The sequence below is a fragment of the Sapajus apella genome, unplaced genomic scaffold (assembly GCF_009761245.1).
Source record: "Sapajus apella isolate SASKATOON/1434 unplaced genomic scaffold, GSC_monkey_1.0 scaffold19, whole genome shotgun sequence".
Lineage (NCBI taxonomy): Eukaryota > Metazoa > Chordata > Mammalia > Primates > Cebidae > Sapajus > Sapajus apella.
The window spans coordinates 5,011,180-5,023,808 of NW_022436959.1; the positions used below are offsets into that span (position 1 = coordinate 5,011,180).

Sequence of the window (12,629 nt, forward strand, 5' to 3'; positions counted from 1 at the left end):
TATATAGCAATTTTAAAATATAATTCAATTATTTACTAATATAGAAAAATACTAATGGTATATTTTACAAGAAAAAGGTAGGCCATGAAACTTGATTACGGTTTGATATACCTTTTTTCTTTCTTTTTTTTTTTGAGACAGGGTCTTACTCTGTCACCTAGACTGGAGTGCAGTGGTACGAGCTCGGCTCACTGCAGCTTTGACCTCCTGGGGTCAGGGGATACTCCTGGTTCAGCCTCCCAAGTAGCTGGGACTACAGGCAGGCACCACCACACCTGGCTTTTTTTTTTTTTTTTTTTTTTTTTTTTTTTTAAGCAAAGATTAGGTCTCCCTATGTTGCCCAGATTGATCTCAAACTTTTGGGCTCAAGCAATTGCCCCATCTTGGCCTCCCAAAGTGCTGGGATTATAGGCATGAGCCAGTGTGCCTGGCCAGTATGTATTATTATCATCATAAATGTTATTTTCAAAAATACTGAAATATCATTTAAAAACTGCCAAAAATATCAACTTAGAAAACATCCTCTAAAAAATCTTAGCAAGAACCTGAGTTCTTAATCCATATAAAATAGGAGCAGTCTTAAAATTAAGTAGGTTAAGTAGACTCTTCTTCCTATAGGTCTGCATCTTCCTCTTGTTCATCTCTAGTAGATTAGGGCCCTTCTGGAGTCTTTCCTTTAGCAAAAATCTACATTCAGCAAAGGATCTGAATCATATCAGTAACATGAAGGAGATGATTACTCACGGTGTATTTTACTAGGGATCAAAGGTTTAAGCCAAAGAAAGAAATTAGGCACATTCTTGCTAGCTGGGAGGACCCATAAGAGGATGAAGGAATCTTCCCGGTATTTCTAAGTTTTAGTACACAAGTTGACACCCACTCCACTTAGGCAAAATGCCAGAGCCTGAATGAAAACTATTCCACCGTTCTGTCAATGCTGAAGCCCTGCTAAGTCAGAGATTTTCATAATTTCGGCATACACAAAAAGCATGGCCAAAATCAGGAAAAAACATCTACCAAAATATTGAAGAAATAAAAGTGCTGTGAAGGGCCAGAAAATGCAATCTCGTTTCAGAACAAAGTTTCTGTGAAACTAGTGGCTAAAAAGAATCTTAGAAGTTTATTCTTCCCTAACTGCTAACCCTCCAGTTTTCTTCTTTCTGGTTCGAAAGAACTACTAATTCCGACATGAATGAAACAAACCTTCCGAAATGTTTCATTATTGTCAACACAGGAGTCCATTAGTAGCAGGTGCGAAAACAGGCTCCTCAGTAAGTCATCTGTCATCAAAACCTGAATCACTCAGGGCTTGAGTATAGCTGTATCACCCCAACATAAACAATCCCCCTAATAGCAACCCATCCCGAAATTTGCAATGCAACATTCTGCTACCACTAACACAGAAACAGAAAATGAAACACCGCATGTTCTTACTCATAAGTGGGAGGTGAACAATGAGACACATGGACACAGGAAGGGAAGCAACACACATCGGGCCCTATGTAGGTGGGGGTGGGGGCAAGGGGAGGGAGAGTATTAGGACAATATCTAATGCATGTGGGGCTTCAAACCTAGATGACGGATTGATGGATGCAGCAAATCACCATGGCACATGTATATCTATGCAACAAATCTGAATGTTCTGCACATGTATCCCAGAACTTAGAGTATAATTTTTAAAAAAATTATAATTCTGCTTTTTTTATATTAGAAATAGTCCAGTAAATCCAGTTTATTGAAGACTTAAAACTGCTAGCTGTGTATATAAAACAATAAACTATCAGAAATGTGGTCAAAAATCAAGTAATTATTCCAACTTTTTATGATACCACTTTGGAAAATAACCTATTCCCTGTTAACCTGAGTAGTTGAAAAAGTTCTAACCTATTTATGAGAAAACCAAAGAGTTAATGTGATATACATTTGATGTTCCTTAGCAAAAAATTATGGTTGTCAGTTGTCAGTGTTGCAGCCCTGCTAAGTCCAACAAATATAGTTTACATATTGGAACAAACAAAACTCTGGAGTACACAATCTATAACAAGCCAATTTACCACAGAGAAGGTGTCCATAAATTATTTCATGCCAAAGGGTCTAATGTCAGATAAGTTTTTGTTTGTTTTGTTTGAGACAGGGTCTCACTGTCGCCCAGGCTGGAGTGCAGTGGGGAGATCTCGGCTCACCGAAACCTGCGCCTCCCAGGTTCAAGCAATTCTTCCGCCTCAGCCTCCTGAGAGTTGGGATTACAGGCATGCACCACCATGTCCAACTAATGTTTTACATTTTTAGTAGAGACAGGGTTCTGCCATATTGCCCGGGCTGGTCTTGAATTCCTAAGTGATCTGCCTCACTTGAGCCTCCCAAAATGCTGGGATTACAGTGGTGAGTTACCACGCCCAGCCATACTTATTATTATCCCTTATTAAATGTTAAATTATCCCTTGTTAATTATTATCCCTTGTTAAATGTTAAATTTTAAATAATTCAGTAAAAAGTTGAAACGAGAAAATATTTTGAAATGACTTTGAACGTCACGGTAGAACTCAAAAATCACTTAAAATATTCTAAATGTTAAGTATATCAGTAAACTAGAAAAATCACCTCTAGAAGCTAACACGTTATCTACAGAAGAAATTCACTCCCACAATTTACCCAAATAAAAGTGGAAAAAAAAGATCAAGTGATAAAATTAATAAATGTCCATTTAAATTTAAATGAAGTTATTTTTCATGTAAAATACATTTGAGGACTTCAAATGTGGAAAAAGTGCAGGAAACAAGAAACGAACATTTTCCACAAACCTAGTCTCAACACAGCAGTATTAGAAGATGGCTTTCACTTATAAGGTCCATATCAAATGACAAAGTTATGGTTAATCAAGCAGACTGCTGAAAGCCATCACTTTTAAAACAAAGGTTTTTTTTTTACTTTAGTCACTTGTATTTAAAAGTTACAAATTACAATCAAGTATAGGAATTTTCCCTATGCACAATCTCAGTGCACAGAAAAAACTGATGGTAACATGACCCACAATTTTTAGTACTTGCAAGAGCAGTTTAACTACCCTCACACAAGTAAAAGCCGTGGGAAGTCAGAGTCACAACCCAATGAGCCTCACACCTTTAATCCTTTAGACCTGGAAGTAAAATAGCAAAGTGGAGAATGAGGTAGCTGATTAATCTATCCTGGGGCAAATCTTACTTTAATTAGAGCCTCTGAAAACACCTGATGTATAGGTTGTAAAAAACAGACTCTAGATCAGTCATTCTAAGACTTACACAAATAACACACACTTTCCAAAACTCCACACAAATAACACACACTTTCCAAAACTCCTTTTTTTCGAGACGGAGTTTTGCTCCATCTCGAAAAAGCCTGTTGCCCAGGCTGGAGTGCAATGGTGCGATCTCAGCTCACTGCAACCTTTGCCACCCGGGTTCAAGCGATTCTCGTGCCTCAGCCTCCCAAGTACCTGGGATTACAGGTGTGAGCCACCAAGCCTGGCGCCAATATTCTTTCTTTTGAGACGGGGTCTTGCTGTCATCCAGACTGGAGTGCAACGGTGGGATCAAAGGTCACTGCACCCAGACTCAGGCGATCTTCCCACCTTAGCCTCCCGAGTGACTGGGACTACAAGCGCGCTATAACATGCAGCTAATTTTTAATTTTTTTTTTTTTTTGTGGAGACAGGGTTTCCCTTTGTTACCCAGGCTGGTCTGCAACTCCTGGGCTCAAGTCATCCTTTCACGTCAGTCTCTAAAAGTGATGGCGTTACAGGTGTGAGGATATATTTCGAAATTACGCAATTTAAAACACAAACACAATTTTTTCACTCCCATCACTTTTCTGTTATTCCCTAGAGAACTTAATTTTTGCCAATAAGTCTTCTAAAATGTTACATTTCCTGTGGAATACAAGAAACTAAATGCTTCATTAGCTATTGGTGGCAATTATTTTTAATACTTAAAAAAAGCATTTCAATTAACTGTTCACTAGCACATTATGACATCATTCCCTTCCAGTGTTTGCTTGCTCATTAAATAATCCTGTTTCTATTTTGTTCTCTTGCCTTCAATACATAAATTGCAAATATTCCATTTCAGATGCTGGATTAAAGATTCGGTGAGGCTGCTGAAAAACGCCTTTATATTTGAACGGTTTGGTCGGTATGCTTTCTCTTACTGCAATTGATCTAGAGAGACTAATCTCTCACCAAATGGCAAAATCTGGAGAAGATGAAATAGCAAAACTGAGGCCCAATGGGAAGGTGGAGGGAAGGTCAGTCGACAACCGTAGCTAACACCACAGGTTCCAAGGCTTCCATCTGATAAACAAAGGAAGCCGACTTCCCTACGGAACCTGCATGGGCTTCAAGCTACCTGAGGCATTAGTATGCAAGCCCACTGAGCTAACACCTTGAAGGCAGAGTCCAATCACTTAATTTTTCTAGACTCCCACACAGACTATATGGGAATGTATAGGCTACGTGGACACCCAGAAAGCCAGTGGAGACGATGGACGGGGAAGAGAGTGGGCCGGTCTTCGATTCCTTCCTCCCACCCCACCAAAGCAGAATTTAAAAACCTACAACCTATACATACCAACTAGCTCCTTCGCTGCTCATAAGCATTTTTCAGGGGCACAGGGAAGGGGTTGCCGGGGCTGGGCGTCAGGTGGAGCAGGTGGGAGGAGTTGCAAAGGAGTCAGGTTGAGAGGCGAAGGGTCGCCGGCGCTGCGGGGAGGGAGGACTGCACCGCGGGAGCTGAGCACACAGAAGCAGGGCAGGGGACACCGAGAGGGGCGAACACCCGAACCGCCGGTGGGGGGGCCCTTCCTCACCTGGCAGCCCTTCTTGTGGTGAAAGCCGACCACCACGATGTGCAGTACCGGCCCCCGGGGGGCGCCATCCCCGTCTCGCCCGGTCTTCTCCATGGGCGGCTGCAGCGGGCCCACACGACAACTTCGACTGCCACGGGCGGCGTGTCTGACGACCCCACCGTGTGCGGAGACCCGCGGACTTCGGGTGTCAGCGAAGGCAGCACATGAGGGCTGCGCAAAGAGCCCGGAGGAGGCTGAGCAGCTCCCGCCGCCCCCAGGGCTGCGGCCGCCCTTCCCACATCCGCTTTCGCAGCTTCCGGATTGTCACCTGACTCGGCGGCCGCAGCCGGCGAGGCGGGGCGGGGCGAGGCGGGGCGGGGCGGGACATGGCCTGGAGGGACTTGAAGGGGCGGGGTCTGAGGGGCCGAGGTGGAGCCTGGGACAGCGGGGTGGGGCTAGGAGAGGAGCGACCGACTGGACGGGGACGCGACGGGGCAGGGCCGGGTGGGACCTGGCCGGGTGGGGCGGGCTGGGGCTTACAGGACCCGGGCGGCGGGGCCTGCAGAGACTCTGGTGTCTGCGGGGCATGGAGGTGCAGCCTGGCACACCTGCTTTTTCCTCCCTGGGTTCAGCCTCAAAGCACTTCTCTTTTGCCTTCTCTTTTTCCTCCTTAAAGTTTTCCCCATTCCTTCTTCTTTTCTGTTTTCCTTCCGTTTTCACAACTTTTTGGTTCACTCTCCGAGTGCCCGGTTCTTTCACTTCCTTGCCTTCGCCTTTGTGGCCTAGGGGATCTCCATTCTTATTCTTAAATATGTAATAACATGGAGGCATACTGGTGAGGTTGCGTATCTGTGTATTCAGCCTTTAAATTACCTGGTTACCCGAGAATTCTTGTTTGTTTCTAGAGTTTTTTCCCCCTCATTTAAATATTATGTGTAGGAATCTGAGACGCATTTAAAACTTGAAATATCCTTGACAATAAAGGAAGTTTACTTGGATGCCTCTAAAGTGATTATTCTAGTCTTGCGATTTTAAAAGAATATTGTTTTCATTCCATCTCTTTTGGGTTTAGTACTCTGGTCTATACAAAATATGTGGGCCCTGTTGTCACCAGGGTTTTATAATTCCTTTACTGATTGTACTACAATATTTTTTTAAAGTCGTGAATCTCATGTCAACTTAAATAATGGAAATACTAGCAGATTTAACAAGTCTTATCTAGGGCAATTTTCGAATAACCCAAAGGATACTTGTCTGCTTCAAATAGAATTTGAGATTACTACAGTAACTGGCAGTGAAGTTTACAATTACTAGCTGCACATCACTTACTTTAACCTTAACATTTGATATTTTGCACTTCTAGTCTTGAAAACTAAGGAGCTCCGTTCTAATCTAAGCATAGCTGAGAAAAACAGTAGGCTTCCTAAATCAAAGTTAGTTTCTATGATTCAGTGGAACTATTTTAATGCTAATACTGTAGACATTTTTCAAGATGTTGCTATATATTTATATATTACAATATTTTTGGCATTGGCTCGGAAGACTGTTAAACTATACTGCTCCCTATATACAGAATATATTAACTGTTTTTAAAAATATATTAGCTGTTTTGAGATGTCAACTGTGTGGTGTGTTAACTATTAATATTTTCTTGATATAACCTGTCTTGATATTTTGGCATGGCTAAAACTATTGTCTAATTGAACACCTTTTAAAGATATATGTAAAAACAGGGCCAGGTGTGGTGGCTCATGCCTGTAATCCAGCACTTTGGGAGGCTGAAGTGGGCAGATCACTTGAGGCCAAGAGTTGGAGACCAGGCTGGGCAACATGGTGAAACCCTATCTCTACTAAAAATACAAAAATTAGCTGGGCATGGTGGTGTGTGCCTGTAATCCCAGCTACTAGGGAGGCTGAGGCAGGAGAATTGCTTGAACCCTGGAGGCAGAGGTTGCAGTGAGCCGAGATCGTGCCACTGCACCGCACTCCAGCCTGGGTGACGGAGTGAGACTCCATCTCAAAAAAAAAAAAAAAAGAAGAAAAGAAAACAAAGAAGTTTTACTGGGAAAATTGAGAGAGAAAGTGAACAAGGGAATTTCCAGGATTGTTTCATCTCTAAATATACAGACGGGGCCGTTTAAAAGTTGAAGTGGGGAGTGGTGGCTCACACTTGTAATCTCAACACTTTGAGAGACCAAGGAGGGTAGATAACTTGAGTCCAAGAATTCAAGACCAACCTGGGCAATGTAATGAGACGTCATCTCTACAAAACATAATAAAAAATAAATAGCCAGACTTGGTGGTATGTGCCTGCGGCCCTGGCTTCTCAGGAGGCTGAGACAGGAGGATCGCTTGGGCCCGGGAGGTTCAGGTTGCAGTGAGCACACCAGTGCACCCTGCCTGGGCAACAGAGTAAGGTTCTGTGTTTAAATTAGTAAGTAAATAAAGTTTAAAATATGATGGGGTGTTGCTACATTGCCAAGGCTGGCCTCAAACTCCTAGGCTCAGGGGCCACACATGCCTGCCACCATGCACATTTTACATTTACTTTTTTTTTTTAATCCACACAATGATTCCCATGGATACATTATGTTTTAAATTAGTTGTATTAATGTAGAATAAATTCATTCATTAACATGATATTGTCCACAAAGACAAATGTCTATTGAGAAAATAATTAAATTTCTCATTTAACTCGGGAGAAAATCAGAAATACCTTTTTGAGCACGTAATACATTGAAGAGCCTTTGGTGGTTACGTGTATTTTATGATAAATTATAAATTCTATTTTATGTCTTCTACTTAAGAAGACCTAAAGGGAGAAAAATCCTTGAGACATAGGGATGTGACATATTTTCAAGTTTATAGCAACTCTCCATTTGGAATTGGCCTGTTCTTCCTTATTTTGTCTTGCCTCAGAGAAAATAATAAAATAAAAATACCACTCCTTTCCTGAAATCCCCATTAATTCTACTGTGTAAGTGAACTATACATAGCTCCTTTTTTTCAGATACTCAGGAGATTATTCTTTATTAGTGGCATTTAACATTGCTAATGTTCATTCTGTTCTTAGAAAACTTAAAGCTCTGACTTTCTTAAAATACATTTTTCTGATTTTTAAAAACTCCATCAAGTAACAATATCTTGAATGTGGTCCATGCTGTTAGTATGATATAGTGAAAATGAGATAGGAATAGGCATAGAAAAGGAAAACCAGGAAAAGAAGGGGGTTTCAACCAAACGAGGATTGGAAAAAAAAGGAAGAGAGAAAGAAAGAAAGAAAGAAAAAGAAGGAGGGAAGAAGTGTAACAAATTTGGCATTACTTCGTATTTAAAATCTTATTAAGATTAAGGAGAATGTTGATGTGTGTAGGGCTGATGGCCCACAGGGTCGTGGGGTGTGCCTTATGCTGTGCTGAGGCACAGGATCCGAGAATTAGAGACAGAACACAGAAGTACAAGGAAATTGCAGCTGGGCTCGACGGGCCACGCCACCTATGAGCCGAGTCAGGTGAGGCCCCGAATGTTCAGAAGCATGAATATTTATTGTGTATAGGTTAGGGGGCAAGGCAGTGAGTGAAATCATCTTTAAGGATAGTGATAGGGTTGTGAGCAATAAAACAAGGGGTCCACCCCCATTAGGTCACCTAGGCTAGGTAGTGGACAGTGAGCAGCAAGGGGCCCATTCCCATCAATGCCAGGGCCGTGTGCAGTAAGGGGTCCACCCCCATTAGGTCACCGAGGCTTGAAGGTGGGCCCTGCGCCGTGAAGAGGGTGCAGTGTGCAATACTTCTATCTATGGGCAAACTACTTTTAAGAAGATTTATGGGGGGATGCTTTAAGTCATACAGTAGAGACAGAGCTGTCAGTGTTGCCGCCACCTGCTTCCAGTGAGTTCTATGGGAAGATGCTTTTCGAGCAGCACAGTAGCAAGAGCTGTTAAAGTTCACAGTCACCAAGGTGGATTGCTGGTCTGAGGGCAGCCTTCCACAAGACCTGGAGCAAGGTCCTATAACTCCTTTATAAGGAGGAGTGGCTCTCAACCCAAGCCTGCCATACAGTGGGTATCTTTATGATGCTGAACGCTGCCACCTGGGCCATGGTTTCTTGTCCTGGTATAACTGTTTTTCCCTTAAATCATGCTCTGCACTGTCTGCTTTAGGCATTCCTCCGATTATAAGCTGCTTATTTCTTTTTTTTTTTTTTTTTTTTTTTTTTTTTTTTTTTTTTTTTTTTTTTGAGACGGAGTTTCACTCATGTTACCCAGGCTGGAGTGCAATGGCGCGATCTCGGCTCACCGCAACCTCCGCCTCCTGGGTTCAGGCAATTCTCCTGCCTCAGCCTCCTGAGTAGCTGGGATTACAGGCACGCACCACCATGCCCAGCTAATGTTTTGTATTTTTAGTAGAGACGGGGTTTCACCGTGTTGACCAGGATGGTCTCGATCTCTTGACCTCGTGATCCACCCGCCTCGGCCTCCCAAAGTGCTGGGATTACAGGCTTGAGCCACCGCGCCCGGCCAAGCTGCTTATTTCTTAATTCATGCTCTGTACTGTGTCCACTCTAGGCATTCCTCCAATTGTGAACTAAGATATAATTATATATATGTGTAGGGAAATATTCTTTAGGGGCTCATACTATCAACTATTATGATTATATAGAGAGGATTATATAAAGGAATACTTTAAGCCCTAATTCTATAAACTAATATATGATTATATAAAGGATTATATAAAAGGAAATAGCTGAGTAGTAACACTATAAACTGAGATATTCTTCAAGCCCTAGCTGTGCCAGGGTTCTGCTTAGGTCTCCTTCCTCAGTGTCTATATGGAGGGTTACCCACAATGGGTATGAATGAAATAATGACTCAATTAAAAGAATATCTGTTAGACCCTACAGGGTGCCTGGAAATGTAGTGTGCACAGTGTATCAAATAAGAAATTGCTTCCTTAAAGTGGCTTATGTGAATGCAAAACCAGCTAGCAAAACCATCTCTATGTAGCTTCACTTGGATCCAGCCATCATGTAAAGTATTAGGAAACAAAGATAAGTAGTAACAGCTCACGTTTAAAAGGGCTTGGTATGTGCCAGGTCCTATGCTGACCACCTTTGATAGATTATCTCAGTGAATCTTCACAATAATTTTATGAATAGATACTATTATCCCCATTTTTTCCAATGGGTAAATTTTCCAATGGGTAAAAAGTTGAAATAATTTGCCCATTGTCAAATTACTGACCATGGAATTTGAACCAGTCATTTAATTCAAAACTAAGAAATGTAATCACATAAACTACTGCTTCCCACAATTCTCAGCCTTGGGGAACTCAGGCTATGAAGGATGATGGGTGCTTAATGACCATTTGTTGTATGAACAAATGATGCTCTTTGTGGCTGCTCAAGTTTATTGTTCAGATTTCCACCCCCCCCTCCCCCCAACAAATTTTGCTCTTGTTGCCCAGGCTGTAGTGCAGTGGAGCGATCTAGTCTCACTGCAACCTTCGCCTCTGGGGTTCTAGCAACCTGCCTCAGCCTCCTGAGTAGCTGGGACTACAGGTGCATGTCACCACACCCAGCTAATTTTTGTATTTCTAGTAGAGTTGGGGTTTCACCCATGTGGCCAGGCTGGTCTCAAACTCCTGACTTCAGGTGATCTGCCTGCCTAGGCCTCCCAAAGTGCTGGGATTACAGTCGGGAGCCACCAAGTCCAGCCTAGATTGTTTAGCTGTAAGTTCCTAGGATACAAATACAAAACAGACTAGAGCAGATAATTTATTTGCTTTTTATTTTTTTCAAAACAGAAGCACAAAGCATGATTTTCCAAGTGTGGTGATGTTAACATATAATTTAGAGTGACATCTGATGGTTGCCTGTTAGACGATAATTGTTGAAGAAACAATTTAAAAGCCTATAATAAATAAGACTACTAGATATAAAAAGATGAGAACGATGAATTAAAGTAGTAAAAAATTTAAAAAACATATTTTAAATCCCCACTAAAGTTTTTAAAAAATGCTAGTTGCAGATTTTTCAATCCACTGTACTTTAAAAAGAACAAGAGATTCTTTAAGAAAATGAGTAGTTTTAACCAAAATTGTAATACTTAATTGATGACAGGAAATATGAATTGAGTTATACTGGTTTGAAGAAAGATTCTGGCTTACAGGGGAAGACGACTCAAAGGTTAAAGGAAAAATTTATTCATAAAGCAAAACCTTTAACGTCTCTCTGAAACTTTGAGGGTAGAGTGGGTATCGGCCGAGATGGTAACATGTCCAGTGGGCAGGAAATATTTCCCCGGATCTCGCTTGCCGAGGAAGAAAAGCCAGCGAACGCGACCCAAGCGGCCTGCTAGATCGCACGCTCGGTCTCAGATTGGTCGAGTCTGTTAGGTCTGCGGAAAAAGCGGAAGCGCGCTTTTCAAAGTCGTCCCACCGCCTATGAACCCAGGACACTTCCGGCGTGGCCATGGCGGCTAACGCTACTACCAACCCGTCGCAGCTGCTGCCGTTAGGTAATCGCCCTCCTTTTGGGAGGAGGCAGAGGGAGCTGAAGCTCAGGATTGGGGACGAGGGACTGTTCCGAGGCAGGCCCTGGCGGAGAGTGGGGAAGTGTATGGGACCGAATGCGGTTGGACTCTCCGCTGCAGGTCCCCGCGGCAGCAGGCCGCCCCGCTCTTTAACGTGGTCTGGCTTCTCAAGCTAGACCGTCACTGGAAAAGGTCCACATTTAATGAACGCGTCGTCGGCCTCCTTTTTTGTGACCCGCCTCTGCAGTGTTATGGATAGTAGGCCCACTTCTCAACCTGGCGTTTATGATCCCTGGTTTAGATAGACTACGTTATGTATCTGATTGGTTAATGACACTAGCATCCTGGTCCGGAATGAGCCTTAAATGAGGAATCTGCAAACTGCCTCTGTTTGTTATTCATTCATTCAACAAATAGTTACTGAGCATCTATACACTAGATGCTGTGCCTAGGCATTTTTCAGCGATAAACTTAAACCATAGCCATTGCCTTCAGATAGCACACAGCGAGTGCAGGAGGGAATACTGGACAAATAGACATCATGCTACATAATGCTAGGCTGGCTAAAGAGATGTTGAAGCTGGTGTCAGAGCAGAGGATAGACAGAGTTGGGGGAAGGAAGCAGTGACAGGAAAGAATTTCCAGTGAATATAATTATGCCTATCTTCTCTTACATTTTGTAGCTGGTGAAGAGTGATTGAGTTAGTGGACATGGCCATGATTGAAAAGTTTTCATTCCTTCATGCCACAGACTCTTGAAGTGCTCATTATGTGCCAGACGCTGTGCTTGAACTGAGATTTGTATTATAAGACCTAAAGTTATTGAATGAATATTTTTCCTGGTTCTTCTTTCACTATATGCAAGTAAGAGTGCCAGTAGGCTCTCAAATATTTGTTGAAATAATGAATGGTAAAATAATACTTTTTCCTTTCTCAGAGCTTGTGGACAAATGTATTGGATCAAGAATTCACATTGTTATGAAGAGTGATAAGGAAATTGTTGGTACTCTTCTAGGATTTGATGACTTTGTCAGTATCCTTTTAAAAGGTTGTGGTGGTATACATAGGTTTTTCTTAAGTATTTAATAACATAAGAACTATAGACAGGCCGGGCGCGGTGGCTCAAGCCTGTAATCCCAGCACTTTGGGAGGCCGAGGCGGGTGGATCACGAGGTCAAGAGATCGAGACCATCCTGGTCAACATGCTGAAACCCGTCTCTACTAAAAATACAAAAAATGAGCTGGGCATGGTGGCGCGTGCCTGTAATCCCAGCTACTC

The 12,629-nt window shown here is 42.5% G+C and overlaps 2 protein-coding genes across 5 annotated transcripts in view; one reads left to right on the top strand and one right to left on the bottom strand.

Annotated features, from left to right (window-relative positions):
- AVL9 (AVL9 cell migration associated) overlaps positions 1-5,193 on the bottom strand; it is a 72,108-nt gene extending 66,915 nt beyond the window's left edge. For all 3 annotated transcript variants that reach the window (XM_032286832.1, XM_032286831.1, XM_032286830.1), the window contains exon 1: positions 4,840-5,193. In XM_032286832.1, coding sequence (XP_032142723.1) covers positions 4,840-4,932 — 93 coding nt within the window. In that variant the 5' untranslated portion in view covers positions 4,933-5,193. The remainder of the gene's footprint in view (positions 1-4,839) is intronic.
- A 6,033-nt stretch (positions 5,194-11,226) lies between these two features.
- The window catches only part of LSM5 (LSM5 homolog, U6 small nuclear RNA and mRNA degradation associated), a 3,906-nt gene continuing 2,503 nt past the window's right edge, over positions 11,227-12,629 (top strand). The window contains exons 1-2 of one of the 2 annotated variants that reach the window (XM_032286847.1): positions 11,227-11,335; positions 12,288-12,383. In XM_032286847.1, coding sequence (XP_032142738.1) covers positions 11,290-11,335; positions 12,288-12,383 — 142 coding nt within the window. In that variant the 5' untranslated portion in view covers positions 11,227-11,289. The other variant, XM_032286846.1, reaches the window with a different exon arrangement.